The sequence below is a fragment of the Epinephelus fuscoguttatus genome, linkage group LG7, assembly GCF_011397635.1.
Source record: "Epinephelus fuscoguttatus linkage group LG7, E.fuscoguttatus.final_Chr_v1".
NCBI lineage: Eukaryota > Metazoa > Chordata > Actinopteri > Perciformes > Serranidae > Epinephelus > Epinephelus fuscoguttatus.
This window is the reverse complement of record NC_064758.1, coordinates 1,458,894-1,476,402: the sequence shown is the minus strand read 5'-3', so window position 1 is coordinate 1,476,402 and position 17,509 is coordinate 1,458,894. Positions and strand designations below refer to the sequence as shown.

Genomic DNA, 17,509 nt, shown 5'->3' with positions numbered 1-17,509 from the left:
TTGTATTTTTTTCCTCTGAAAACATTAACCTTATAGTCAGACACAAATTATGTAGCCTCTATAGTTGAGGGGACAGGTCTGCTCTGCAGCAGCAAACTGATATGATGCTGATTCATATGAGAATTTATGTAAAACTGGAGGTTGAACCATGAACATAAATTACAAATCACATGAAAAGCATTTCAATAATCTATCATAATTGAAACAACTGGAGACTGAGAACAAACTGATATAGGAGTTTGGATTCATTTGGATTCACCCCAAATGTTCGACGCACTTGCAGACTTGCGGACTTTGCCAGCACGTTCCTGGGAAGTCCGGGAGCGCTCAGGGCTCCAAATCTACAATTCAGCCAGTCCACAAGGGGCCTCAAGTGAACTCTCTGCAGACTTCCAGAGAGTCTGCTTGGGGTGCAGACTTCAGCAGACTTCACTGATTAGATAACCCACATTTCATTGCCACATGGATGTGATGTGGGCTTTTAAAATGCCGGGGAAAAAAACTTATGAATGTGTAAAATAGTTACTGATAGTTAGGTCGACTAAAATGCTTCTTGAATTGTGTAGGCCAGAAATACTGTTCAATCACATCATGATACGGGGATATGTATAAGTCTAGGCTGTAGAGGGACTGAAAATGCATTTTTATCATTGCAGCCTATCAGGCTGCAATATAAGGCAGTGAAATAGGCAAAAATAATTGGCTGAAAAACAACAAAAGAAAGTTGCTAATGTAAGCAATACCCAATTTTTAGAGTTTCAGTCCTGTCCTTATTCACAAACAAGATGAGTAGGCACTATTCTTAAGACATATATGAATATGACAGCAGCGACAGTTGAACGTTTCCACGGCAACGAGTAAAATGGTCTTGAGGGCTGTCTATCAGCTGCTTGCAGTCTCTGCCCTCGCAGACTTTATGTGATGATGGTGCATACGTCACACTCCGTACAACTGAAGTCCACGAAGGCTCGATCCACAAGTCCAGAAGTCAGATATCCCTGGTCACAGTCCTTCTGACACAGATATTAAATACCTACTTTTGCAGATGATCTAATATTGTTAGCTAAGGAAGCATTACAACAGCAACTAGATCATCTGCAAAACTTCTGTCAGACCTGGGCCCTAATTAATCTGGAAAAGACTAGATTTATGGTGTTCCAGAAATGACCTCGGTGTCAGGGAAACCCAAACAGGTTTCTACTGGGCTCCACTAACATAGAACACACACAGACACACACAGCTAAAAAATATTTGGGACTCAAAATTAGCTCAACAGGAAATTTCAATCTGGTCATTAATGATCTCAGAGACAAGGGTAGGAGAACTTTTTATAATTGAATTGAAGTTCTACACTCTGAGATTTGCAAGAGTATATTCAAGAGTCCACAGAAACACACCCAGAAATGAATGCTGAGTGAAACTAAACCATCTCCCTTTTTAATTAGGATACAAAAAAATAACAATAAAATTCTACAAACACCTAAAAACAAGTGACCTTAACTCCTACCATTACAGCGCTCTACATTGCCAACAGCAGAACACAGAGTAGAGTCCCCTTAGCCAGCTGGTCTTTAGGCCCACCTCCCCTAAAGGCCCAGACAAACTAAACCTACTTCAGAAAACAAGTGGCAACGAAGGCTCCCTGCTGAGTTTGTGTTGCTGAGGCATCAAAACAAAGTTCTTTACAAAAATGTAAATTCCAAGATTTGGATACACTCCCTGACCAGACTGAAAAGTAACAACTATTTGGAAAAAATAGTGTCAGCACCATAGAAGCAGCAAAATATGTCAGTGCATGTCACAGCCTAAAAGACAACCAACACAACAACACATAAAAACTGGAATTCATCTCCTCTGAGCTCACACTCTGCCCTTTTTTATTTTTTATTTTTTTTTTACAACTGATATCTATGATTTTGTATTAATATGTTGTTGACTGTTTTTTAATTGCCCCTAAACATTCATTACTTATATATACAGATTATGATTACAGATTACACAAATTATGAAACACACACACACACAGACACAAACACACACTTGCACTTCTACCTTTGTGAGTCATTGAAATAATGCATTTCCTGGCCCGAAACTTAACCTGTGATGGTTAACCATCACAACTAAAAGCCTTACCCCAACCCTAACCCTAATAGTAACCTGAATCTATATATGTGTGTGTGTGTGTGTGTGTATATATAGGGAGAGAGAGGGAGAGAGAGAGAGAGAGAGAGAGAGAGAGAGAGAGAGACACACACAGAGAGAGAGAGAGAGAGAGAGAGACAGAGACAGAGACAGAGACAGACACAGAGAAAGGTAAATTACATGTGACCTGTAAAACTATGACCCTCTCCCACTGTGTGGGCACCTGTTGTAATGTATGTATCATGTATTGCTATATAGCCTAAAAATAAAATGATATTATGTTTAAGTCATATTGCCCAGCCCTATGTGTGAGTAATAAGTGGAAGTATACAACGCTTATTCTTCAAAGACTCAAGACTTATCTGACTTGACTCAAACTTTGTCAAGTTGTGACTTGCGAACTTGTGTGTGTTCACCAGGAGCCGCTGTCAGAGCAGAACTTTGACAGCTATGTGGAAACCCTGACCCACATGTTTACCAATAAAGACTGCTACCAGAACCCTGAGAATCGGGCTCTACTTGAGTCCATCAACCAGGCAGTGAAGGGCATTGAGGTGTGACGGAACTTGAGGAGGACAGGGGGCACGGCATCACAGTGACTACACCACTCTTTCTTTCCAAACCCTTTAGATACTGTATGTAATTCTTCCTCTCATTTGGAACTGTCATCTGTTCTCTGCATTAGTTTGCTGTTTGCATGTTGCTTTTTGATGGTATGAGCGTGAACTGATAAGGGTGTGGACGTAAAGTGTGTGCTAACACACTGGAATTAAACTGTTACTGTGAGCAAAGGCATCTCCAGGTATACACAGAGGCAGGCACAGAGTGCAGTATACAGCCTGAGCTGAGCAGATTCTCTTAGTTAGTGAACATATCCCATCTCCACACAATGATGTTGATAGTATTCTATATGAGCGTAGTGATGTTGCACCTCCAGGACTAGTTTGTAGATTCATTCTTACTATTGCTGTATAACTATAAGTCCTTTGCAAATGTTGGTTTAATAAATTATTCATTCATGTCTTCTGTATTATTTTTTTTATGTTGGCCTGTTTATTATTCATTATCTATTTATTAACTTTTTTTAATTTCAAAATGCTACCTGAGAAGATTTTAAAGGGTAACCAAGATAAGGGAATAATTTCCTCTGCATTGTTGAACAAAGAGGAAATATTTTAAGATATCAACTATGAATTGTTTTATATATCTTATTATTTATTTAAAATACTGGAATCTTTTTAAGTGCAAATATTTTGTAACTGAAAGTTTTTTAATAATTTTCTAAAGATTTTTTTGTTTTGTTGCTTCTGTTTATATGATTTTCCTTTTTATTTTCACAAACTATTTTGAGTACATTGCAATACACTGGGAATATTGAACTGCACATATTTGGTATTTACTTGGTGATGAAGAACAAAGTGATGGTGAATATTTATTTTGGATTGTCTATGTGTTAACAATGGCTGTGTATGGATTAGTCTTTGAGTTGCTCTTGAAATAAAGGTTAACCCATAGTAAAGGTGGACCAGACTGGTTGTATTTTTGTATTGACTCAAACTTCATCATTTTGCTGTATTATTTCGGGGTGTAGGACTCTAAGTTACAAACTCTGGTTAATTATTTGTTGCTGTGCTCCCCCCAACCCCATAACCTGATCACTTATGTGTTAAAGCCAATTCACTGGTATTGGTAATTAAAGTGACTACATCCTCCTTAATACATCCATGTTGTCACATGTATTAGCCTACTGCCTGCCTCCCTTTGCAGTGACTCATTGGGAGGCTTCACACAGATGTTTCTGTCCCCAGTTCCTCCTCAGTAGTGCTGATCAGTGTTCTGTTCAAGCGAGCCAGCAGCTTGCATCCTTTATTTGAGGTTGGGCAGATCAGCACTACTGACACTTAATCTTGTTTTGGGTATCCATGGGATAAACACCAAAGGAAAGTCACATTCAGAGAGAATGCACACATGCATGAGATTGAGTAGTTAACACATTCATTACAATAAATGCTTAATATTTGGTAAATCATTTGGTGGTAATGGAAATATGCAAAAGTAGTCTATTACGAATGACGTAGCATGGCTCGGACGCTTTCAGCTGCCTTTTTGTCAGCTCTGCTAAACTTAGGCTCTTTTGTCTATTTTTGCAAGTCTTGGTGCTTTTTGTGGTTGACTTTGGACGGTGGTGGTGTGTAGCTACGAGTCACTCATCAGAATGAGGAAATCAACTCACCAGTCCCTAAACTCTCCCGCCAACTTCTTACACTTCAAATGTAGACAACAGTAAACAAAGGAAAGATGGAGAAGAAATGGGCATCAGCTAAACTCGCATCCTGCTAGCCATTACACAGGTGTTGAAAAAACTTTTTTTGACGGCCTCTGTGCCACATCAGTTATCAATGGATATCAAGACCTACCAGAGGACTCTAATGAGAGAGGGAGAGCATCAAGTGCTTAACACTGAATAAGGACTGGTTTGACAATGAAAATGAGAGTTGTCCCAGTCATGCTGTGAATCATTGTATTCAGTCTGAGGTGGCTGCAGAGCAGCACTGTCTGGATGGAGCGACTGGAATGTGTGGACAGTTAATTCCACAACCAGAACCATCTGCAAAAACAGACAATTATAAAGCAGCAGCCAACAATATCAGAAGATGCAAAAAAGGACTAGAGCCCAAGTTAAAGGAGCTGATGGGATCAAATTTCACTGAAGTTGCATCTTGTGTAATTCAGGTAACAATTTAGTCATTGAGTGATTGAATTCATCTGATGAATGACACCCTGCTCTCCTCCAGAAGCTTGTGCATTAGCCGTTTTTGATATGAACATCCTGGTATTCCATGGTATGGACCACCGCTATCGTCAACATGGTGGACTTTCAGAGCGAATCTGTCTATAGGCTGAACCTAAACGGCTGTCTGGGGCTGTCATACTGGACGTGCTCTGTATTTGTGATTCATTTCTGTTCATCAAAGGCTTCAAGGACCCTATCACCGTTCAATGATCACTTTATTTGTTCATTGTACTTTACAGACAGGAGTTAAAGGGAACCATGAAATGAGGCAAAACACAAACCAATGAAACAATGTCATTTACTCATTTTAATGGTTAAAAAAATACTTCTTTGCGCAAAGAGACAACAATAAGTCCCTGTCCACTAAGCAGACGAAGGACCAAAACAATGATGGCCACCAAATGATGACAGGTGGTGCAATATAAGATGAGGTAAATGTTTTTGAGGAAAGAAAACAAAAAAGGCACAAGTTACAATCAACCATGCCCCAAAGTCACAATAATAATAATAATTAATATTAATAACAACAACAATAACCATAATAATAATACATAAGTACAGCTAAAAAAAAAAATAAAAAAAAAAAAAAAATCAGAAAATCTGCAACAACAAAAATACAGACCAGTCATATTATACAAGGCAAATCTTGCCTGTCAGGCTCCTCCTGTGTGCTCTACGTTAATCAGGCTTCTGTACACCCTGGAGCCTCCCAGTCCAGATAGCAGTTCTAAAGTGCACAGGGACTTAAACATACTATCTGACCACCAGACAAGACACGCACAGTTTGGAGGGCCCGATGCAATCGTCATGGCAGAATGCACCGCAGCCTTGGCACATGATCATGGCTTTGAGGCGGCACGAGCACTTGAGAGCCACCTCCTCAGCTGTACTGTCAGTAAAGGCCTGGATGCTGAGGGTGGTCTGGCTGGAGGCCATGCGTGGGCGCAGCTGGAGCACACTGTCAGCCATGCTCCGGGAGAAACTGCCGCTGTCCATCACTGACACATTGGCTGTGTAGCTCACCCCTCCGATGCCACCATGCTTGGGGAGTTTCCCATACAGCTGGAAGGGAAGGGTGGAGGCAGAGGAGGAGGGAGAGGGGGAGGAGGAGGAGGGAGAGCCAGAGGAATAGGTAGCTTTGCTGTGTTCCTTCTTTGTCATCCTGGCTAAAGTCATCTCCATGTTGAGGAGTCCCTCCATGGCCCCTCCGCTCAGGTAGCCATCCGTAGAGCTCCCAGGCTCCTTTTTGGTAACGCTCATGGGTTTAATGGGGGATGATTTGGCAAGGGCCTGGCACGTGGGCCGCACACTGCCTTCATTCTTTACGGTGGATGCAGGAGATAGCTGCTGTTGGTGAGAGTGGGGGAGATGAGACTGGGGAGGGCGCCAGTTAATCTTAATGGTAGGCACCACCTCGGTGGGACAGGGGTCTGCATGTGGAGGAGAGGGGCCATTAGGCATGGTTCGGTGGGCCGGCTGGGGCCTGTCTGGAGTGACCCCCTGAGGGGGCTGAGGACCATGAGAGTCTTTTATAACTGCAGAGCCCACAGGGGGCTGAGAACTAAGGTCTGACTTACTTCTAAAGGACAAAGAACTGGAGGAGGATGAGGAGGTGGGCAGAGAGGTGATGACCGGGACAGCCCCGGGGGCCTGCTGAGACTGATACTGTGATGCAGCCGGGGACTCCATCAGACAGGAGACTGGGTGACCTGCTGGAGACTTGCTGTGTATCTGTGAGGCTGCACTCAGTTCGGGGCTAGGAGACTGTGCTAAGACCTCAGGCCTGTGACGAGGCCCTTGGGTCCGTGCCACTGGTGGCCTGGTTTGGGGTCCTGGCAATCGGCTGATCTCCAGTCTGTTGGCAGAGTGCGAGGGTAGAACTTTCTCCAGAGGCAGGCTGCCCTGTAGCAGCTGAGTGACCAAAGGGTTGTTGGCCTCCACACTGGACACTGGTCTGATGGAGCTGGCCACTCTCTTGGAGGCAGCTGAAGCAACTGGATGTGTGACAGACGGCTTTAATCCTCCACGGCAGTCCTCTTCAGTCGAGCTCTGTCTGGAGCCTCTACAGTCATCTCTAGGCTCCACTTTGACCACAGTGTTGTTGTCCCTGATCCCCTGCAGCTGGACTGGGGGGAGAGACTGAAGATCGCTGTGCTGAGGGTGAGGCAGGCCCTTGGGAAAGCAAGGCTGAATGACAGTCTGACCTTGGCGGCTGGACATGTGGGCCTGGATGACTGGCTTTTGGTTCTGAGGAGGAGGGCTACAGATGACCAGCTGGCCATTTCGCTGAATGTTCAGTTGAGCGCACCAGTCCTTGTCAGGCTGTGGCTGCTCATCCTCCTGGATGTCATTCTCACAATCAGAGGCTGTTTCTGTGGAATCACTATGTGTCGCAGCCTCGTCGTCTTTCTCTCCGCCAGAGGAGTCTGCTTGTTGGGGAGAGGATACGTCTGTTTGCCGTCTCTCTGCAGCTGAGTGAGAAAACACCTCCTGGGGTTCCACGTGGTGGGAGCCATGTTGGATTACACCACCCAATGCAGCCTCCTTCCCTTGGACCTGATCTTTGGGCTGACAGGAGCTGGCTAGCGTCTGAATCACATCCACACCCTGAGCCCCAAACCTGGGAAGGGAATCCGGAATGGAGGTCGGTGCCAGTAAGGGTTTTTCACAACCCTGGTGAGCCATCTCTGAGGAGGCGGCAACAGGCTCAGGCACCTCAGACTTTAAAGAGCATGAATCAGCTGCCTTTTCTGTGATACCAGTAGACGAGCTCTGAACACTGGCTGATGCTGCTTCTACATCCTCTCCAGTCTCAGGCCTCCCAGCTGTCTCCTCTTGAGGAGGGCTTGGGGTCTGCGGGGGCTCCAGGGAAATAAAGGTTGAGGTAGTGGACATGGAGGGGAGTGGTTGGGGCGTAGGCTCTACATTGAGAAGCTGTAGTTGTGTTCCAGACGAATTAGTGCCTGAAGACAATCCCTGCTCCTCCATCCCACCACCTCCCCTTCTTCCACTTCCATTTCCTCCTCCTCCTCCTCCTCCTCCTCCTGGCTCGATAGGTCCTGGATGTTCTCGTGCTCGTCGTCCATTGCTGCTATCCTGTAGCCCAGCAGCAGGCCGCAGCCTGACCCCGGCCGGCCCTGCCCTGTCGCCAGTGGCTGCAACAGCAGCAGCGGCCTCGCGCTGGGCACGGGCTTGCTGGGCACGGGCTTTGATGTCCGCCAGGGTACGCGCGCCCCCCGTCCCTGACCGCCGCGAGCCCTCGCCGGGGGGCACGATCCGGGGACAGATCTGGTAGGTGGGGTGACCTTTGACCCAGGGGGGTTTGATTCTGGACAGTTGAATCTGGGACAGAGAAACATGGACAGTGAGTCAGATACAACCTGGATAACAACTAATTGCTGAAGAGGCAAAAAATCTGTGCACACAGTCTTACCCTGATAGGCGGCACCTTGGGCTCTTCTGTAGTCGGCTGCGGCTTCTCCGAACGGACACTGTCAATTGTGGTACGAAAGGACTGACGGTCGTCAAGCCGCGGCCTCTTTTCGGGGAAGCTGGAGAAGGCCTGAGTCTCATCTGGCCTTCTTTTCTGCTCCTTGAGCTGAGCACTGGGTACAGGGGTGGTGGCTGGGCTGGCTGAGGGGCTACTCTCACGGCTGCTGGTGGTGGTGCCCCCTGTGATGGAGGTGACCACGGAGGCAGTGTCATCCAGGGGGTCAGCAGCTACTGCAGCACTGGAGGAAGCTGAGGAGGATGACGAAGAGTCCAGTCCTGCAGCAAAAGCTCCCTGTCTATCAGAAGGTGAGGAGGGTGAGGAGACAGGCGATGAGGCAGACGAAGAAGAGGAGGAGGAGGAGGAGGAGGAGGAGGAGGAGGAGGAGGAAGGTGAGGAGGTGGAAGCCAGTGCAGGTGCAGCCTCCTCTGGGAGCAGGCGGGCCACAGCTTCGGGCTCTTCATTTGCGCTGGTGGAGGCTGGGCTGGGGCTGGGAGTGGGAGTGGGAGTAGGAGTGGAGGCTGGCAGTGTGACTGGCTCTGGAGTGGGAGAAGGCTTTGGCTCTATGGCGGCACTCTCAGCTGGGAGCTCCACGCCACACTCAGCCTGCAGCACCACCTCGCCTTGAACCACCGTGTTGTCGGACATGGGAGATCCAAGAGAGACCGCTGAGATGTCCAGCGCAGTGCTGGCCTCAGCTGCTTCTGCAGACTGCAGAGCTGGAGAAGTGGCCTTGCAGAGGGTACGACGGGCCCTCCGACGCAGGTCAGCTCGCGTGCGTCTCCGCATTCTGCCGTCTCTCCTACGCCGACCCACACTGCGTCTTTTGGGGGCACCAGTTGCAACCACAGCCACATCACTGTCCAGCACACTGGCTGCAACTTCATTGGCTTCACTCATGGTAAGCTTTAAGGACTCTTCTTGTGTCAGGCCAGACCTACAGGTGCACAAACTACGCTTTAGCACATGGTAGAAACACTGATATTTGTTGGCATATAACAGTGGCCTTGTCAAAATGAAGAACTACAACAAGGATTTTCTAAATAAAACTATGACTGAAAACTTATATGGTTGTTGTGTAAACACTGAATTTAAAGTCAGATGGAATGGATTGGCTCTTACTTTTGCCCATGGTACTCTTCAAAAAACTTTTCCTTCCACGCCTCCACCTTCTTCTCTTTCTCCATTTCCTGCCGGAAACGCACCTGCATCTCATGGGTGAACTCACCTAAATGTGTCAAACAATGATTCGGGTCAACCCTAACAATCAGTATAAGTTTTTGTATAAACCTGACTTAGCTACCCTTCACTTATTTAAATAATTAGTCACAGTTTGACCCCAGGGATCATTTATGTATGGTGACTTCTGATAAGCAGCAGGTGTAGTAGTAATGTTCCAGGACAGTGCTGCCATCAAAAGTATAAAGACAGGTCCCTGTATGGACTGATTCACTTAGATCATGCAAAGGTGTCTGTCATTGGACATTTCGACACTGCTATTCTTCCTATTTATTCACACCATGTAAAGAATGCTGGAGCAAATTGTTGCCTTTTGGAGCAAATTTCTCTGCTTGCATTTATGATTTCTTCGCATATTTTTTCATATCAACATTTTGGTCACCTGTCTGCTGGTTTTGCTTCTGCTATCCCTAACTCCTTACCCACAGTTCCATCTAATGTGAATGTTTAAGCATGGCAGAAGTCTCTGAAAAATGTGGCAGCCTGTTCATGGTTGACCAATCACTTACCCTCAGCCAGCCTCTCTTTCCAGCTCTGGGAGGCATGGGTGAAGAACTCATTGTTGAGAGCTGAGCTGCTTAGTCTGGCCATCCCATCTGGTCCAATCTGCCAGAGAGAGGACATGATGTGCAAATAACAGTAAAATAATAATACATCTGAGGAGCAGTGTGGCCCATGCCTCACATGCATCCCACTAACACTAAAAATGGCAAAACACAGTGGCCCTCATTTATCAAACGAATGTATGGCAGAAAACTGAGCGCACAACCATTTCCACGCGAGGCTCGGCATTTATCAATTTGGATGTGAGCAGACGCTACGATCAAATCTCATGTCAGGTCTCAGCTCGTGTACGCAAATTTGATTCAGTGTGGATTTGCGGTGCAGTACAGCAAAACCTGGCTGAGTCTGAAAGTAATTATTAAACAAAGCTCAAACTCGTCATCTAAGCACAAGCAGCCACATATTCAGTAGGCCTACATATTAAAAAAGGATTTCCAAAACGAATAAAACAATAAAATAAAATAACATAAAATAGCCTATAAACAGCCTAAACATGATAACTATACATTTAATAGATAGGCCTATACATTATTATACTCTAAAATTTGACATCCACAAACAGAAATCTGTGCCGTCTGATGTGCCAGCGCAGCCAGATGAACCAACGACCAGGGAACCAGCCTCCACTGGGGGCTATACGGAGGAGACAGGACCTCATTCATCGCTTCTAAAATGTAAAGTATACCTTAAAGTTGTGTAAGTGCTCTACAATATTTAATCAGTAATGTAATGCAAGTATAGCCTAGGGGCTATTGGCTAAAGGGATATTCAATACAGACAATGGACAACGTTTATTCATTTAAACATTTTATTCAGGTCTTTTTTTTTTTTTTAGATTCTCGTTCATTTCTTTTAGTGTGTTATTAATTGTCTCAAGCACGCTAACAACTGAAGCCAATAAATGGCTAATTTGTGTCTGCCATTCCAGGACCTCTGCCGTGATGATTGCTGGTCTTGGCCCAGCACGGAAGGCGGAGGGCACATGCTCGCCCTCGGTTGCCTGGCTTGGTGGGTCTGGCTCGATGGGACCACTCTGGGGAGAAGACCTGGACGCCATGCCGCTGGTGCCTGGCTCTGAAACAGCATTTAAATGAAACTATAAAAATGTGTACCTGTGTAACACGTGTAAGCCAATTTATTTGGACAATAGTGTACGGTCAGGGTTAAATTAACTGTAATGCAAGCAAAAGGAGGGCTGTTACTTACCATTCTGCTCCGGCTCCGATGCAAGTGCGTCTGTGTCTCCACCACCACCACTTATGCCAGAGATAGATTCTGACCCAATTAGTGGGGAGATTCTTTCCTCGGTCCCTGTCAGGGTCAGGCTGGGGTCTGGTTGGCCTCCTCCAGTCTGCGTGCTGCTGCGCCTTAGGGCAGCAACACGCTTTTTTGTCGCCAGCTTTAAGTCTGACCACTTTTTCTTGACCTAAATGTAAAGAATTGTGACTTGATCAACTACATGGCATAGGCTATTAGGCTATGGATGAATAAAAGATTGATTTTTTTTTTTTTATTATCATCATCATTAGACAGGCTACTTATTGACAATTTTATTCAAACCTCAGCTGGAGTCCGTTTGTCAGCGGCGACACTGTTGACTGCCTCCGTGATCTTCTTCCAGACAGTGTTTTTATGGGCTCCTTTAATGCCAGTTTTTAAACTTCCAAAAAGCCCATCTTTATTTACCTCCACCTCAGACGTGAGGGTGTCGATTTCCAGCTCGGAAAAGTGTCTCTGCTTTGCAATGTTTCTCCTCTCCATGTTGTGACCTCAAAGAGCGAGGCCTCTGAACCACAAATATTTAAGGGCGTGACACGCTAATAATGATCGATTTCAGCCGCCGCATTTATCAAGGCCTGATCATTCGTATGCTGGGATTGGTCAGATACGAACATTTCATAAATCACACGTGTGTCCTATCGTAAGATGAATCCTGCGCTCAGATCTGCACCCGTTTCCATGCAAGATGGATAAATGAGGGCCAGCGTGTGCCTGAGTTACGCTTCACTAAATGTCAGTTACAAAAATCAAAAATACAAAAAAGTGACCATACTGCTACCTGCCCTAAACTGCAGCTCAGATTTATTGACTTTTTTTTTTTTTTTTTTAAACACCATAAAATGTAAATGTTTCTCTTGTAGTAGTTGTTGCATTGTCAAACAATTCACAGATTGCAGGTCAGCATTCTGTCAACACTAAGAAGTAGAGGGCATGCACAAGCAGCGATCAGCAGCAAGTGATGCTCAGTGTGCCTTAATTATTTGTGTATATCTGTGCCTTGCCTCTGTGTTTTGTTGTTTTATATGTACAGTACAGGCCAAAAGTTTGGACACACCTTCTCATTCAATGCGTTTTCTTTATTTTCATGACTATTTACATTGTAGATTCTCACTGAAGGCATCAAAACTATGAATGAACACATGTGGAGTTATGTACTTAACAAAAAAAGGTGAAATAACTGAAAACATGTTTTATATTCTAGTTTCTTCAAAATAGCCACCCTTTGCTCTGATTACTGCTTTGCACACTCTTGGCATTCTCTCCATGAGCTTCAAGAGGTAGTCACCTGAAATGGTTTTCCAACAGTCTTGAAGGAGTTCCCAGAGGTGTTTAGTACTTGTTGGCCCCTTTGCCTTCACTCTGTGGTCCAGCTCACCCCAAACCATCTCGATTGGGTTCAGGTCCGGTGACTGTGGAGGCCAGGTCATCTGCCGCAGCACTCCATCACTCTCCTTCTTGGTCAAATAGCCCTTACACAGCCTGGAGGTGTGTTTGGGGTCATTGTCCTGTTGAAAAATAAATGATGGTCCAACTAAACGCAAACCGGATGGGATGGCATGTCGCTGCAGGATGCTGTGGTAGCCATGCTGGTTCAGTGTGCCTTCAATTTTGAATAAATCCCCAACAGTGTCACCAGCAAAACACCCCCACACCATCGCACCTCCTCCTCCATGCTTACAGTGGGAACCAGGCATGTGGAATCCATCCGTTCACCTTTTCTGCGTCTCACAAAGACACGGCGGTTGGAACCAAAGATCTCAAATTTGGACTCATCAGACCAAAGCACAGATTTCCACTGGTCTAATGTCCATTCCTTGTGTTTCTTGGCCCAAACAAATCTCTTCTGCTTGTTGCCTCTCCTTAGCCGTGGTTTTCTAGCAGCTATTTGACCATGAAGACCTGATTCGCGCAGTCTCCTCTTAACAGTTGTTCTAGAGATGGGTCTGCTGCTAGAACTCTGTGTGGCATTCATCTGGTCTCTGATCTGAGCTGCTGTTAACTTGCGATTTCTGAGGCTGGTGACTCGGATGAACTTATCTTCAGAAGCAGAGGTGACTCTTGGTCTTCCTTTCCTGGGTCGGTCCTCATGTGTGCCAGTTTCGTTGTAGCGCTTGATGGTTTTTGCGACTCCACTTGGGGACACATTTAAAGTTTTTGCAATTTTCCGGACTGACTGACCTTCATTTCTTAAACTAATGATGGCCACTCGTTTTTCTTTAGTTAGCTGATTGGTTCTTGCCATAATATGAATTTTAACAGTTGTCCAATAGGGCTGTCGGCTGTGTATTAACCTGACTTCTGCACAACACAACTGATGGTCCCAACCCCATTGATAAAGCAAGAAATTCCACTAATTAACCCTGATAAGGCACACCTGTGAAGTGGAAACCATTTCAGGTGACTACCTCTTGAAGCTCATGGAGAGAATGCCAAGAGTGTGCAAAGCAGTAATCAGAGCAAAGGGTGGCTATTTTGAAGAAAGTAGAATATAAAACATGTTTTCAGTTATTTCACCTTTTTTTGTTAAGTACATAACTCCACATGTGTTCATTCATAGTTTTGATGCCTTCAGTGAGAATCTACAATGTAAATAGTCATGAAAATAAAGAAAACGCATTGAATGAGAAGGTGTGTCCAAACTTTTGGCCTGTACTGTATATGTATATGTATGTTATATGTCATGTCCACACTCCTGCAAATGAATTGCCCCACTGGGGACAAAAATAAAATAAAGTTCTAAAGTTCTAAAGAAGGGCGGCACGGTGGTGTGGTGGTTAGCACTGTCGCCTCAGAGCAAGAGGGTTGCCTGTTCGATCCCAGGCATGGGAGCCCTTCTGTGCGGAGTTTGCATTTTCTCCCCGTGTCAGCGTGGGTTCTCTCCGGGCACTCCGGCTTCCTCCCACAGTCCAAAGACATGCAGATTGGGGACTAGGTTAATTGATAACTCTAAATTGACCATAGGTGTGAATGTGAGCGTGAATGGTTGTTTGTCTCTATGTGTCAGCCCTGCGATAGTCTGGCGACCTGTCCAGGGTGTACCCTGCCTCTCACCCGATGTCAGCTGGGATAGGCTCCAGCCCCCCCGCGACCCTCAAGAGGATGAAGCGGTTAGAAGATGAGTTCTAAAGAAGACTACTGTCTGTCAGTCACGCATCAAAGTAGGGCTGCACGATATATCGTTTGAACATCGTCATCGCGATGTACGATAGTCACATCGCAGGACATGCGCTGTTTTCTTTTTAGAACATGTAAACTTTTGTTTTGCTTCAGAAAAGCAGCACTGAAGAGAACTCTTTGCTCCGCTCCGCTCGCCTCCCCCTCTTATGCACACGCTGCAGTCACACACTGAAAATGAGCAACATGCAAGAGGGAGAAACAGTAAAGGACGATTTAGGCCTGGTACACACTACACGACTTCTGCCCGTTCTGAAAGTCACTATGTCACATTAAACAATTGTGTAGTCATATAATCGTGTCATGACTTGGCCAAAGACATGAGAGACTACATGATGGTACACACCAATTATCCCCGGTTGTCTTTCACGATGTGTGTGATGTCATCGGGTTATTCTTGTCCTATTTTTATTACTTTTACTATTATTTGAGTCACTGTGTCTGTTCATGTGCCAGCCGAAATGTTGTTGTAGTCACCTACAAAGCGCAAGCAGATGGCAGGAGCTACATTTGAAGTGCCGTACACAAACATACAATTCAATTTCAATTTTATTTATAAAGCCCAATATCACAAATCACAATTTGCCTCACAGGCAGGGCAGGAATTTCACGAGGGCCACGGCTCTCGTGCCCTCCTCATTTGGCCCTGTGCCCCTGAAAAAAATATCACAGTGGCCTTGATGCCCTGCCCGCACTGCCCCAGATGATTTTGCGGTTTTCTCCTCTGCCTCTTTCCTGTCAACACGGCTTTGACACCTGCGTCTATTGAGAAAAAAAATACAATGACAGTCTTATTGAGCAACATCAAATGAGACGATGCGCACATCACCAGTGGTGGGTTTGATTCGAGCCTGGCATGAACCGCTCGGATGGGCTGTAACGACAGTTTGCCACCAATCTATCACCGGCCAACCAGGAGACTTCATCAAACACCCCGGCAGGGATCGGTACCGAGACCAGGTATTAAACAACCCAAGGCAAGTTTAATCAACACCGTAATAACAGTAAGCTCTGCCATTATCGGCGTTACTTTTTAAAGTTTCGGTTTCATGTATCATCATTGTGCAGCGGTGGGGCCGTAGTGCAGATGAAGGGAATATAACGTCAAGATTACTCTCGTTAACGACAACTACACTTGTTACTGTGAGTAAGTGCAATAAAACCTCTGCCAGCCAAGCCAATACTTTATCAATAGCTACATGTGATCAGCATGTAGAAAGCCATATTTCAATCTGCTCTGTCCACAGTCTCTCATTCTCTGCTATTATGATTTATGATCGCAGTGGACACAAGCACATCGCGCTCGTGGTGCTAACAGCAAAGTGTTAAAGACAAACTAAAATGAAAGTTGTCTGTTGTAGGCTAACACTCAGCAGAGGACAAACAAAACAAACAACGCAGATTATACATTTCAAATAGAATTCACACAAATAATTCATTCTTTCTTAATTTCCAGGCACTTTTTATGAAGGTAGCTATAGTAAAAACCTCTTCTCTGAAGAACCATTCCAACTTAACCTCATCCTCAGTCCAAAACAACTCAGGCTTCACATTCTGCATTTTCTGAAATAAAAGCTGCCTGGCTTCATCATATAGTGGACAATGAAACAGAAAATGAAGTTCATCCTCAATTACATTTAAATTATACACAGTACAGAGTCTCCTTTCCTCAGGTACAGAGTTAAACCTTCCTACTTCTATAGCCAGAGGGAGAATCCCAAATCTCAACTGGGCACATAGAGATCTTCTGGATCTATCCAGGGGTAAAGTCACATATGGTTCTGGACAATAAACATTTTTCAACTGACAGTAAGTTCTGAGTTTTGGTTTAAACCAGATGTCATTGGCCCATTTTCTTGATACTCAAGGAATAACTTATGCCTCACAAAACTGACACTACATCGCAGACCATTTGTGAAGATGTGTTGTTGATCAGCTTCATTAGAGACAGCGTTCATTTTACTACACCAAGGATAGTTATATGCTTTATCCCAGTTAAAAACTCTTTTAGCTATTCTACCCTCTGGCATAGAAGACAGACGATTCCAGAGCCTCAGCATTTCCCCCTTCTGCTTAATTAAACAGGGTTCCCAACCCATATCGCCTTGGAGTGCCAACACAGGTGTAAATTTGTGCACACATAAAAAACAACGAATAGCCCGGTTTTGAATAGCATTCACCTTGGAAAACTCCTTCCCTCCCCATATTCCAGCTGCATACAAAAGAATCGGAGAAACACAGACATCATAGAGCTTTGAAAAGGTAGTACAGCCAAGATCTCTACAATTCTTCATTTTACTTATAATAGAACCTAATGCTCTGCCTGACGTATCAACAAGGGTATTAATACCTTCTTCAAACAGTAGGTATTCATCCAGGGTGAAACCAAGGTATTCGTATGCCCTTGTGTAAGATAATGGCTTAACTCCAACATAAAAATTAAAGGTGCTTCTACTTACTCCACATTTTCTGAAATGTATGACTTGAGTTTTTTCTTGATTAACTGACATTCTCCACTTTTGGGACCAATGGTTAAAAATGTCTAACAGGGACTGCAACTCCTCCTCCCTCTCTGCCAGGATAACGATATCATCCGCATACAAAAGTATGTTTAAATTCATATCACCTATTTGCACTCCAATATCTTCATTTTTAATTTGCTGGGCTAAATCATTTATAAACAGAGAAAAGAGGGTAGGAGAGAGAACATCTCCCTGTTTGACTCCTAGTGGAGTGGGAAACCACCCTGTCCTCATATCATTCACCTGAACACATTCCACTGGGTTTTTGTATAAAGCTTTAACAGCTTTGTAAAATATACCATC

At 44.8% G+C, this 17,509-nt stretch overlaps 2 protein-coding genes across 6 annotated transcripts in view; one reads left to right on the top strand and one right to left on the bottom strand.

Moving 5' to 3' along the window:
- myt1a (myelin transcription factor 1a) overlaps positions 1 to 3,743 on the top strand; it is an 88,113-nt gene extending 84,370 nt beyond the window's left edge. For all 4 annotated transcript variants that reach the window (XM_049581643.1, XM_049581644.1, XM_049581641.1 and 1 more), the window contains one exon: positions 2,562 to 3,743. In XM_049581643.1, coding sequence (XP_049437600.1) covers positions 2,562 to 2,702 — 141 coding nt within the window. In that variant the 3' untranslated portion in view covers positions 2,703 to 3,743. The remainder of the gene's footprint in view (positions 1 to 2,561) is intronic.
- A 1,391-nt stretch (positions 3,744 to 5,134) lies between these two features.
- The window catches only part of asxl1 (ASXL transcriptional regulator 1), a 69,418-nt gene continuing 57,043 nt past the window's right edge, over positions 5,135 to 17,509 (bottom strand). For both annotated transcript variants that reach the window (XM_049581630.1, XM_049581632.1), the window contains 4 exons: positions 10,175 to 10,271; positions 9,549 to 9,654; positions 8,370 to 9,363; positions 5,135 to 8,278 (listed from right to left, as the gene is read on the bottom strand). In XM_049581630.1, coding sequence (XP_049437587.1) covers positions 5,690 to 8,278; positions 8,370 to 9,363; positions 9,549 to 9,654; positions 10,175 to 10,271 — 3,786 coding nt within the window. In that variant the 3' untranslated portion in view covers positions 5,135 to 5,689. The remainder of the gene's footprint in view (positions 8,279 to 8,369; positions 9,364 to 9,548; positions 9,655 to 10,174; positions 10,272 to 17,509) is intronic.